This window comes from Chiloscyllium punctatum, chromosome 15 (genome assembly GCF_047496795.1).
Source record: "Chiloscyllium punctatum isolate Juve2018m chromosome 15, sChiPun1.3, whole genome shotgun sequence".
Lineage (NCBI taxonomy): Eukaryota > Metazoa > Chordata > Chondrichthyes > Orectolobiformes > Hemiscylliidae > Chiloscyllium > Chiloscyllium punctatum.
Genome location: NC_092753.1, coordinates 26,082,959 through 26,096,532, shown reverse-complemented (window position 1 = coordinate 26,096,532; position 13,574 = coordinate 26,082,959). Strand labels below are relative to the sequence as shown.

General features: G+C 42.6%; 1 protein-coding gene across 3 annotated transcripts in view; it reads right to left on the bottom strand.

Moving 5' to 3' along the window:
- vwa8 (von Willebrand factor A domain containing 8) overlaps positions 1 to 13,574 on the bottom strand; it is a 353,830-nt gene that overhangs the window by 113,752 nt on the left and 226,504 nt on the right. For all 3 annotated transcript variants that reach the window (XM_072584806.1, XM_072584805.1, XM_072584804.1), the window contains 3 exons: positions 11,146 to 11,248; positions 5,599 to 5,737; positions 1,823 to 2,022 (listed from right to left, as the gene is read on the bottom strand). In XM_072584806.1, the coding sequence (XP_072440907.1) occupies positions 1,823 to 2,022; positions 5,599 to 5,737; positions 11,146 to 11,248 (442 nt within the window). The remainder of the gene's footprint in view (positions 1 to 1,822; positions 2,023 to 5,598; positions 5,738 to 11,145; positions 11,249 to 13,574) is intronic.

Sequence of the window (13,574 nt, the reverse complement as noted above, 5' to 3'; positions counted from 1 at the left end):
AGGATTAAGGATAGGATTCTTGGCAGTGTGGGGGAACAGAGGGATCTTGGTGTGCAGGTACATAGATCCCTTAAAATGGCCACCCAAGTGGACAGGGTTGTTAAGAAAGCATATGTTGTTTTGGCTTTCATTAACAGGGGGATTGAGTTTAAGAGTCATGAGATCTTGTTGCAGCTCTATAAAACTTTGGTTAGACCAAATTTGGAATACTGCGTCCAGTTCTGGTCACCCTATTATAGGAAAGATTCTTTGGAGAGGGTTCAGAGGAGGTTTACCAGGATGCTGCCTGGACTGGAGGGCTTATCTTATAAGGAGAGGTTGACTGAGCTCGGACTTTTTTCGTTGGAGAAAAGGAGGAGGAGAGGGGACCTAACTGAGGTATACAAGAGGCATAGATAGAGTCAATAACCAGAGACTATTGCCCAGGGCAGAAATGGCTAACACGAGGGGTCATAGTTTTAAGCTGGTTGGAGGAGAGTATAGAGGGGATGTCAGAGGCGGGTTCTTTACACAGAGAGTTGAGAGAGCATGGAATGCGTTGCCAGCAGCAGTTGTGGAAGCAAAGTCATTGGGGACATTTAAGAGACTCCTGGACACGCATATGGTCACAGAAGTTTGAGGGTGCATACAATGGTCGGCACAACATCGTGGGCTGAAGGGCCTATTCTGTGGTGCACTGTTCTATGTTCTATGATTGCCTAATTTAGCAGGAAGAATACAAATGAAGCATATTATCTCAAGGTGAGAGATTGCTGAGCTCTGTGATGCAGAGAGATCTGGGTGTCTTAGTGCAGGAATCACAAACATTGGTATGTATGTACAGCAAGTAATAAAGAACGCTAATTGAATTTCATCATTTATTGCAAGGGGAACTGGATCCCAAAACAGGGAAATCTTGCTTCAATTATACAAACTAAAGCTGCAACACTGTGTACCGTAGTCGTCACCTTATCTAAGGAAAGATGCCAATGCTGGAAACAGTTCAAAGAAGATTGACCTAATGAACAATTAGAATGAGCTGGTTGTCTTCAGAGACGTTGGATAGGCCAGGCTTGTATCCACTGAAGGTTATAACAGTGAGATGCAACTTGATTGAAAGATAAGATCCTGAGGGGTCTTGGTGAGGTGGTTGTGGAAACAATGTTTCCTCTAATGACAGAATCTGGAACTAGTTTACTGCTTTACAAAAAGAGTCACCTATTTAAAGCACAAATGTCTTTTCTCACAGTGGGTCTCGAGTCTTTGAATCTCTCTCCCAGAAAAAGTGCTGGCAGCAGAGGTTTTGACTATTTTTAAGGCAGAGATGGAGAGATTCTTGACACACAACAAGATGAAAGGCTCTTGGGGATGAGCAGGAATGTGGAGTAATCAGATCAGCCACATGCTTGCTCCACCATCAGTAAAATCAAGGCCTATACCTGCGTCTAGTTCAGACGTACAAGACAATATAATAGAAATGTTATAATTATGGAAGGACAGGAGACAGCAAAATTAGCTGCCTGTGATTAATAGTTGGTGGTTCAAGAACATAGATACAAAGGGCAGCAGAAACATCTTTACAGTGAAAGTGAGAATGAAACATTTATTTTGAGGGTTAGTAGCAGAGGCAAAAATGGTGTCATCATTCAAGGTGACATTGGAGAAGTGAATGAATAAATGGATTTTACTGAGTAGGGATTTGGTCAAGTGTAAATTAGTGATGGCATGGTCAGGTCAAGCAACTTATTTCTCTGTTACAGCTTTTCTATATTTTTGTTTTAATCGATACACTTAATCACAATCAGAGAAATAGTTGGTAGAAGTCAGCAAGAATTTCAAATACCTGCTCCTCATGAAGCACAACCTGGTCATGTAGAGGTTGACCCAATGGAGCCACTGTCACAAAAGGTTGCCAAAAGCCACCAGAATTCCGGGGGAAGATGTCATACAGATCCACGCAGTGTATAGTGTTGCCAGGTGTGGTCATCGAGTACAGAGAGACCGGATTGCAGGTTGCTATAAAAATTGAGTCTTTGGCTTCACCTGCATGAGTGCAATAGTTGCGTCAGTAATACAGTCTCTGAAGACCCAGACAAGCCAAACCCAAATTAGTCAAACTTGGGTGAGGCTGCAAACTTTACTTCACACTGATTGTACACATTTTCTTACTCCTTTCTATCTATCACTGGAAGTCAAAGATGGGATTTCAAATTCTGAATTGCTCTGCCTCATTCCACTCTGACTCATCAGCAAATCACATATAGGCATATGTCAGCTTGTCTTGACTACAAGTTGCACAGGAAATTGAAAACCCTCCCTCAGTTCGGACAAGTGAACGAAGGAGCCAGATTAGAGTAGTCACTATGCTCCTCCACATTCAGTGTATATATTGCTTGAGCTTCCTTACGGTTCAGTGGCAGAATCTCGGTGTTGGTGAATCAGCTGTCACCAGATTAAAGCAGAACATTGAGAGAGGAAATGCAACATGAGCTTGCTGCTAGCTGCAGTACAGCTGGTAGCACCCATTTCTGAAGAAGGATGTGGTAGGTTCAAAGTCCTATTCCAAAGATTTGATTACAAAATTCAGGCTGCCATTCCAATGCAGCATTGACAGACAGCTGTATTGTCAGATTGGCTGACTTCCAGATGAAATAGCAAAGCAAGACTCAAACGCCCTCTCAGTGGATGTCAAAGAACATTGGTGTGATTCAAAGAAGAGATGGGAAGTGCCTTGGCTGATATTTGTTCTTCAACCAACATCTCAAAAAAATAAATTATTTGGTCATTTATCACATTGCTGTTTGAGGGGGGGGGGGGGGTTTGCTGTTTGTGGGGATTTGCTGTTTGTGGGGGCTTGCTGTGTGCAAATTGGCAGCTGACTTTCTTACTTTACAACATGTGACTAACCTGAATACTTTGGGAGGCCCGACATTGAAAGCCACATACCAGTGTGAGTCTTCTTCCTTAATACCTCATAGTTTTACTTTTGGTCTCATTTTCCCTAACTCAGTTCTCCTGGAAAACATAACTGATGTAGGCTTTGCGCACACTTGATGCTCTCTGGAGCTTTGCCCATTCTCCTTGGCTGAGTCCAAACAGTGGGATCAGATGGTTAATTGACCATGAATTGATGTCACAGTTAACAGTGCAGAGCCGACATGCCTATGCACCTCATGCTGTTAGTGAACTCCATGCAGGACCCAAGAGCAGGAATCACCGAGGCGGTGTTCATATTCCTGTCTGGAACCCAGTTTTTGCTACGTTTACACATTGAGGTTGTTGACTCACTCGCTGAGGTAGTAAGTTTATTCGCAGATGTTTCACCACCATATCAGGTAACATCACTAGTGTACCTCTGATGAAGCATTGGTGGTCTGTCCCACCTGCTGTTTGTGTGTCCTGGTTTGCTAGCGTGGGTAGTGTCATTTCCGGTTTTGTTTCTGGTTCAGTCTCTCAGTGGTTGGTATATGGGGTCCACCTCTACATGTTTGTTAGTGGAGTTCTGGGTTGACTGCCAGATTTCCAGGAGTTCTTGTGCACATCTCAGTTTGGCTTGCCCTTGGATGGATATGTTGTCCCAATCGAATGGGTGTCCTTTTCTGTGTCAAGAGTGTGGTGCTGAAAAGACACAGCAGGTCAGGCAGCATCCGAGGAGCAGGAGGTTCGACGTTTCGGGCATAAGCTCTTTATCAGGAGGGGCTGATGAAGGGTTTATGTCCGAAATGTCGATTCTCCTGCTCCTCGGATGCTGCCTGACCTGCTGTACTTTTCCAGCACCACATTCTCGATCTCCAGCATCTGCAGTCCTCAATTTCTCCTTCTTTGTCCTTGTGTATGGATACAAGTGATAGCTGATCAAGTCTCTTGGTGGCTAGTTGATATTTGTGTATCCTGACAGCTAATTTTCTTCCTGTTTGTCCAGTGCAATGTTTTTGGCAGTCTTGGTATTTTGTATGTAATGTTGGATCTGTGGGTATGGGATCTTTTATACTCATCAGTAGCTAGCATAGTGTGGTTGTTGGTTTGTGTCTACAACACTACACCAGTTACTGACAAGTATAAAGGATCCCATACCCACAACTAACAGAACCAATGGTATATACAAAATACCATGTAAAGACAGCCAAAAACATTATACATAGGGCAAACAGGAAGAAAACTAGACATCAGAACACCAACCAGTACCAAAAGACATGATCAACTATCACTTGTATCCATATACATGGACAAAGCAGGAAATCAACACAACTGGGACAACCTATCCATCCTAGGACAAGCCAAACAGACATGCACAAGAACTCCTAGAACCTGGCACTCAACCCAGAACTCCATTAACAAACATGAAGAAATGGACCCCATATACCAACCACTGAGAAACCGAACCAGAAACAAAACTGGAAATGACACTACCCACCCCAGCAAACCAGGACACACAAACAGCAAGTGGGACAGACACCAATGCTTCCCTGGAGGCGCACTGATGATGTTACCTAGCATGATGACGAAATGCCTGCAAACAAACTTACCAGCTCAGTGAGCAAGTCAACAACCTCATCCACGACCCGAGCTACAAATCTTCTCAAACTCTGAATATCGATAATTCATGGCAGGCAGTAGTCCATGTCTTCACAGATTTTCCACCACTGGTGATAACAGACCAAGAGTTCTGATGACTGATCAGCTATGTTCTGTGCTAGAAATTTAACATAGGCAGACGATAAAGATATAGTAGAAATTTCCCTTCTCTTCTGCAAACACTTGCTCCCCAACTTTACTGAATTAATGCTTTACTGAGTCAATTCTACCTGGACACTTGTCAAGCTCTGTCCTGATGAGATCCGAAAAACTGGCCATTTTCGCGTCTCAGTGTTATAGAATTGCTCATGGCTTTACTCATTAGAGGTTTGAGCCTGTGTTCTAGATCAATACTCCAACAGACCACTGAAGGACTTGTATAGGTGGAGGTCATGTCTTGTGACTAAATAATAAAACAAGAACCTGTCTCTCCTCGCAGGTTGCCAGGAATAACCCCACAGCATTACTTCAAAAAAGATCAGAGGAGTTCTCCCCAGTCTCCTGATCAATATTTATCTTTCAACCAACATCATTAAAACAGGTTATTTGGTCATTGTCATATTGCTGTTTGTGGTTCATCTCTGTGTAAAATAGCTGCTGGGTTCTTAACATGGGAAACATATTCCATTGGCTGTGAAGCACTTTGGCAAGTCCTGAAAGTATGGAAGGTTCTATATAAATGCAATTTTCCTCTTAAACATTTATTTTTAGCAACACTTCCACTACATTTTGGATCAATTTAATTCAAATATTGCTTTCTGCTAACTGATTCCACAAGTCTCAGACTCTGTGTAGTCTGCTTTTGCTTGTTTCTAATTTGTTCATCATACTGTGTTTTCTGGGGAGCAGTCAGCTCCTTCACTTTGCTAATCCCTTCTGGCTTCAATTCTGACCGATTCTGTATCGAAGACAGAGCTCTTTACAGCCCTGCAGTTCAGAAAGAAATCTAAAAATACAGAGCACGAATCACGTGTATCAACAGTGGCTTAAACCAGTTGCTATTTTACCCCAATGAGGAACAGCATGTCTTTGACAGGGTATTACCTTTTACTGTGGCAACATCACAAACAATATTAACTTCATGCAGGGGAATTCTCCAATGGGCTTGGTGCTCGGTGAAGCTGAAGCCTCTTGACTCATGCCGTTCTAATGGATATCCCTGGACCTTCAGGTACACCGGACCCTAAGAACACAAGAATGCATAAGTCCCACTCAAAGCCAAATATGACTCTGAAGATTTCATTTTCAAAAATATCAAAATGTTAAGTCACTTCTATCTCTGACAAAATTCAAAGTTTCAAACACCATTGTCTAACAGACAAAGCAGAGATTAGGGATGAATAATGGAAGGAAGTGTACAATGCTCTTCCCCTCCACGCTTTCCACACCCCCCTTACCCCCACTCCCATAGGTAATTACAGTGTCATGCATTAAGTCACATTTGAGAATGTGACTTAAAAGAAGTTCTGGGATTTACATATTAAAGAACTAAAACGAGCAAACCCATTCTAAAACATGAAAGTTTGTTCAATATATCATTTCAACTGCATGACACTGTAATCTTTTGCTATAAGATTCTGTGTCTTATGGTCCTGCTCTACAACCACCTGATAAAGAAGCAGCACTTCGAAAGCTAGTGCCTCCAAATAAATCTGTTGGACTATAACCTGGTGTTGTGTGATTTTAAACTTTGTCCACCCCAGTCCAATACCGGCACCTCCAAATGGTGTCAGCATAGTTAGACTGGGTGGTGAAGAAGGCAAAAGGGAAACTTGCCTTCATTAGCCCGAGCATAGAATATAGGAGCAAGAAAGTCTTGTTACAACTTTATAAAACATTGGTGAAGACCCAGATGGAATACTGTATGCAGTTCTGGTTGCCATATTATCAGAATGATGTGATTGCATTGGAGAGGGTGCAGAGGAGATTCACCAGGCAATGGAAAGTCTCAGTTATGAATATAGATTGGATAGGCTGGGTTTGCTTTCCCTGCAGCAGGGGAAGCTAAGTGATGTTGGGGGGAATCTAAGGTATAAATAGATAGGATAGATCTTGAGTATCCTTTGGACATAATTTTAAGTTGAGGAATAATTGGTTTAGAGGGAATCTGAGGAATTATATTTTACCCAGAGGGTGGTAGAAATGCAAAATATGCTGCCTGCGAGTGATAGATAGGTACTCATGTGCTAGGGCATATTAGACCAACTGCAGGTAAGCGGGATTAGTGTAGTTTGGTGGTTGTTGTTTGGCAGGGACAGGGTGAATTGAAGGGTGTGTTTCTGTGCTAGATGACTTTTTAGCTCTTGTAGTAAAGAGACTGAAATTAATATTGGCTCTTTGAAATTTGTCTGATATGCTGACGATGAAACATTAACCTAGAATGACCACAATTCGCTAATATTCAATGAAAAGTTTAAAACATAGAATGTGAGATTCTTCAGATGATGTTTACTGATGATTCAACGTAAAGATTGTGCACATTACTGGTAAAGATAATGTGATAGCAGATACATTATAAAAGTGGTGGAATAAAGTGTGAATTTAAGAAAAAATTATATATTGTGTGGGATTTTTATATGGCATGGGTGGAAAGAAGTCTTGTGCTTTGATGGCAGATAAGTTTAAGGATAATCCGAAGAGACTTTTGTAAGGACATTAGAGCAACCAGACAGAACAGGCCCCTTAAAGATCCATGAAGTCGTCTACGTGGTTAACCTCAGGAGATGGGAGACATAGTAAATTAATATTTCGTGTCAGTTTGTATTGTGGAGAAAGAAACGGACGCTAGAAAACTTGGGAAAAAAAAACTGATGTTTTGTAAACCGTTCACATTACAGAAGAGGAAGTGCTGGAGGTCTGAGAAAACAGAAAGGTGGATAAACCTCTGGGACCTGATTAAGAGTATCCCAGGACACTTTGGTAAGTTAGGGAAAGAATTACGAGGCTTCTAGCAGAAATATGTGTCTCATCTATAATCACGGGTGAAGTGCCGGAGGACTGGGGGATGGCTAATGTTGTGTCTTCACTTAAGAGAAGTCTTTCTGTGAGCCTGACATTGGTGGTGGGTAAGATAGGATTTACATGCATTTGGAGAGGCAAGGACTGATTGGGGTAGTCAACATGGCTTTGTGTGAGGGAAATAGTGTTTCTCAAATGTGATAGAATTTTTTGAGGAAGTAACCAAAAAGGTTGACAGCACAGCATTAGACATGGTTTACATGGACTCTACTAAAGCCTTTGACAAGAACTGCATGGCAGACTAATTAGCAAAGTTCGATCAGATTGGATTCAGGGTGAGCTTTTGTATACAAAATTGGCTTGATAGTGGGAGACAGAGGGTTTTGGTAGAGGGTTGTTTTCCAGTCTGGAGGCTTGTCACCAGCGGTGTTCATCTTTTGTTTGTCATTTATATGAACAGTTCGGATGAGCATATAGGAGGCGTGGTTGGTAAGTTTGTGGATGATACCAAAATTGGTGGTATAATGGACAGTGAAGAAGGTTATCTAAGATTACAAAGAGATCTTGATCAATGGGCTGAGGAATGGTAGATGGAGTTTAATTTGGATAAATGTGAGACAGTGCATTTTGGTAAAACAAACAAGGGCAGGATCATACAATTAGTGATAGTGCTCTAGGTACTGCTGTAGAACAGTGTGACCTTGGGGTTCAGGTATATACTACTTTGAAAGTTGCTTCATAGGTGGACAGGGTGTTTAAAAAGGCCTTATTGCTCAGACCATGGGGGATAGGAGTTGGGCCATCATGGTGATGTTGTACAGGACTTGTTGAGGCCTTTTCTGATTTACCATGTCCAGTTCTGGTCATCCTGCTCTAGGAAGGATATTGTTAAATTATAAAAGGTTCCGAAAAGGTATACCAGAATGTTGCCGGGAAGGGAGAGTTTGAGATATAAAAATAGGCTGGATAGCTGAAATGTCTTCCACTGCAGCGCAGGAGGTTGAGAGATGACTTTAGTGGTTTATTAAATCATGAGGGCCACAGATAAGATGCATACATAGTCTTTTCCCTAGTTTTGCTGGTGGTGGTGGTAGGGGGGTGGGGGGAGGGGAAGGTGGTGATAGTGGGGGGTGGGGTGGGGGAAGGCAAAACGAGGGTGCATACTATAGAGGAGAAAGTTTTAAAAAGGACACTTTTTTTAAAAGAGTGGTTCAGGCGTGGAAGGGGAAGGACCTGGTGCATGTAGGTACAGTTAGAATATTTTAAATATGTTTGGAAAAGGGACGGTTTGCAGGAATATGGACCAAATGTAGGCAAGTGGGACTAGTTTAGTTCGGGAATGGTTGGCATGGACTAGTTGGACCAAATGGTCTGTTTCCATGCTGTAAGACTCCATGTCATGAAAAACATTTTGAATAGAGGAAAAATGTAAAGACCACTTCTAGGTTTTTGGATTGTTAACTAAAGAAGTTGGCAAGAAATCCTATTTTAGTCATAGAGACGTACAGCATGGAAACAGACTCTTTGGTCCTACTCATCCATGCCGACCAGATATCCCAACCCAATCTCGTCCTACCTGCCAGCACCCAGCCCATATCACTCCAAACCCTTCCTATTCATATACCCAACCAAATGCCTCTTAAATGTTGCAATTGTACCAGCCTCCACCACTTCCTCTGGCAGCTCATTCCATACACGTACCACCCTCTGCATGAAAAAGTTGCCCCTTATGTCTCTTTTATATCTTTCCCCTCTCACCCTAAACCTATGCCCTCTAGTTCTGGACTCCCTCAACGCAGGGAAGAGACTTTGTCTATTTATCCTATCCATGCCCCTTGTGATTTTATAAACCTCTATAAGGTCACCTCTCAGCTTCCAACATTCTAGGGAAAACAGGCCGAGCCTATTCCACCTCTCCCTATAGCTCAGATCCTCCAACCCTGGCAACATCCTTGTAAATCTTTTCTGAACTCTTTCAAGTTTCACAACATCTTTCCGATAGGAAGGAGACCAGAATTGCACGCAATATTCCAACAGTAGCCTAACCAAAGTCCTGTACAGCCGCAACATGACCTTCTATAGTTGAAAAATGTGGTGCTGGAAAAACACAGCAGGCCAGGCAGCATCCGAGGAGCAGGAGAATCGGCATTTCGGGCATAAGCCCTGCTCCTCAGATGCTGCCTGGCCTACTGTGTTTTTCCAGCACCACATTTTTCAACTCTGGTAGTCCAGCATCAGCAGTCCTCACTTTCTCCTAGTTGCTCACAACTCCTGTACTCAATACTCTGACCAATAAAGGAAAGCATACCAAACGCCTTCTTCACAATCCTATCTACCTGTGACTCCACTTTCAAATCAAAGATGTTGCACTCTTAAGAGTGAGTGATAGAAACTCATTGCAAGTTACAGATATAAGACATAGGAGCAGATGTCAGCCATTCAGCCCATCAAGTCTGCTCCCCCATTCAATGAGATCATGGCTAACCTGCTACTCCTCAACTTCACTTCCTCACCTTTTCCCATAACCTTTGATGTTATCACTGATGAAAAATCTATGTCTCAGCCTTGAACATAATTAATTATCAAGAATCTACAGGTAAAGAATTCCACAAATTTACTACGCTGACAGAAGATACAACAATGGTGTATTATAAATTCAATGGGGGAGGAAAGTACTGTGTTAAGGGCAACTTTGACTAGCAACAGTGCTTTGGTTATTCAATTGATAAGTTACTTTGGGCTGAGGACAGCTCAGTATAGTAACAAACACTTGATTGGTTCCTCGGCAAGTCGCTATCATCTTGTGTGTGGACAATACAGCAGAAATCCCCAGCCTGTGAGGGGGGGAAAGCAGGTGCTATTTCTCTCTCTTTCTCCTGTGTGGAGAAGTAACAGAGAATCTCATTCAGCATTTTTCTGGAAATGGCTGTAAATTCCCTCATTGAATAGGAAAACAGGAACAATAGGGGAAAGAGTTTGGGCCTGGTATGAGACCCTGTGGCATTGGTAAGGTGGGCCTGAAGTGGACACATAGCAGTGACAGACTTAAGTTTGGGCCAGTGCGGTTCCCAGCAGCATTGCTGGCATCTGCATTGGCAAGGTCCTGCACGGTCTCATGATGGCAAGGGCATCGCTGGAGGCGAGATGATACCAAAGAATGACGACTTTCATTCCAGCGCGACAGCTTGGCAAAGGGGATTTGTGCCTGGGTATCAGGCCTATAACGAAGCACTTCACAGCTTAGCAATTCATGTTTCTTTCTTGTCAATGGCTAAAAGCAGTTTGATTACAATGAAGTGATTAACTGCTTAATGAAAACTCTGACATGAATATTTTTATAATCTGAATTAAATAGTAAGGTAAAGTTGAGCAGTTTTAAAAATTCATTCATAGGATGTGGGTATCGCTGGCTAAGTTGCTTTTGAGAAGTTGATGGTGGTTTGATTTGGTGATTTCATCAAATGTTCACATTTGCATTCAAGATGAGAACAGTGGGGCTTGATTTCCAGCATGCTACCCCAGTTAGTTATAAAGATCTGGGGGAGAAAAAACAGCAATTCGCTTCAATTTAGTAGCACCACCTTTCTGATATTTCAAAACTGTACGTTATCGGAGAAATAAAGGAGCTCAAACCTTGACATCTGTTTGCTGAGTCTTTATAGGAAGTTTCCAGCGTGTGCTTTCTGGTTGGTTGAAAGTCCAGTGACTGGTTAATTTACAGTCTGGCAAAGGCAACCTGTCAGATATTTACAAATTAAAGCATCATGACATCACAGTGAACCAACACATCCCTTCAGAGGTTCAGAACAGTGAAGAGTTCACTGCTGAAACCACAAGGACAGCTTTGTTGTTGCTTCATACACAATGCACACATTCTAATGGAGCAGGAGGGAGGGGAACAACCATAGGAGCAAGGTATGAGGGAGGATGGGCAGACGGGAAGGAGGAAGGTGCAGAAGTAATGAATTTGTACTAAGACCACTCCCATAATTTGATGGTGACCCAATGTTTCACAGTGAATGAATTATGCTTGAAAATGTTGCAATGTAGAAAAGTGATTTGTAGACATATAATTAACAATAACAAATTAGTAGCACATCTACACATTGTAGTAAATGGCAAGATGATTGCTTCACTGGTTGGGAGATAAACATTGGTAATGACACTGGGGAGAACTATCTTGCTCTCTTTTTGAATAGTACCACAGGATCATTTGCATCCAGCCAAGATGAAAGACAAGGCCTCAGTTCAACATCTCATCTGAAAGACACCATCTGACAGTGCAGTGTTCCTTTGGTACAGTAACCGTCAGCCTGAGTGAGACCAATTGACTTTTGGATAGAAACATTAGCAAGAGGGAACATGTTTTAGGTAGCCACATTTAGAAAATGCTTTAACACTGTTTGAATTCACTACCTCAAGTGTGGAAATGTTCTACTTCTCCGCTCCTCACACCATTCATCCCAGTCAACAGTTGCAGAATACTCCAGTCTTTCAATTCTTAGAATTGTATGGAAGCAGGCCATTCAGCCCATCAAATCCGCAGTGACACTCTGGACAGCATGCCACCCAAACCCAGCCTCCTAACCTATCCATGTAATCCTGCATTTCCCATGGCTAACCTACCTAGCCTGCACATTCCCGGACACTATGGGTTATTTGTCAATCTACATAACCTGCACAGCTTTGGACTGTGGGAGGAAACTGCAGCACTCAAATGAAACCCCTCCACAGACACAGGGCGAGTATGCAAACACCACACACAGTCACCTGAGGGTGGAATCGAACCCAAGTCCTTCGTGCTGTGGCTCAGCAATGCTAACTAGTGAGCCACCGTACTGCGCCTTCAAAGGGAATTAGTTGCTTGGAAAGGGGAAATATTAAAAGGAACAAGCAGGCCAATGGGATTAAATTGGCTGCGATATTATTAAATTGAGAGAGAGAACTGAAGATTGTATGACTGTATGGGGTTTAAACTAATGCAGTAGGGGGATGGAAACCTGAATTGTAGTTCCAGCGTACAGGTGGTTGAGGCTAGTGAGGTCAGGGATAGGTTTACAAGGTTGCGAGAGGGCACCAGCAATCAGGATGTTGGTTTGAGATGTGTGTACTTCAATGCCAGGAGCATCCGGAATAAGGTGGGTGAACTTACAGCATGGGTTGGTGTCTGGGATTTCAATGCTGTGGTCATTTCAGAGACATGGCTAAAGGAGGTTCAGGAAGGGTTTTGAAGATTCTGGGATTTAGATGTTTCAGCAAGATCAAAGATGGAGGTAAAAGAGGCGGGGGAGGGGTGTCATTGTTAGTCAAGGGTAATATTACAGCAGCTGAGAGAACATTTGAGGACTCATCCACTGAGGTAGTTTGGGCTGAGGTTAGAAACAGGAAAGGAGAGGTCACCCTGTTGGGAGTTTTCTATAGGCCTCTGAATAGTTCCAGAGATATAGAGGAAAGGATAGCAAAGATGATTCTTGATAGGAGCGAGAGTAACAGGGTAGTTGTTACGGGGACTTTAACTTCCCCAATATTGACTGGGAATATTATAGTTCAAGTAGTTTTGATTGGTCAGTTTTTGTTCAGAATGTACAGGAGGGTTTTCTGACACAGGCCAACAAGGGGAGATGCCATATTGGATTTGGTACTGAGGAATGAATCAGGCCAGGTGTTAGGTTTGGAAGTAGGTGAACACTATGGCGATAGTGACCATAATTCGGTTATATTTACAATAGCAATGGGCAAGGATATACTGCAGGGAAAAAGGTATAACTAGGGGAATGGCAATTATGATGCAATTAGGCAAGATTTAGGATGGGGAAGGAAACTGCAGGGGATAGACACTTGAAATGTGGAGTTTATTCAAGAAACAGATACTGCAGGTCCTTGATACATACATACCCATCAGGCAGGGAGGTAATTGTCAAGAGAGGGAGCCATGGTTTATTAACGAAGTTGAAGATCGTGTCAAGAGGAATGCGGTGGCTTATGTGAGGATAAGCATGAAGGCTCATATAGGGGGATTGAGAGTTAGAAGTTAGCCAGAAAAGATCTAAAGAGAGGGCTAA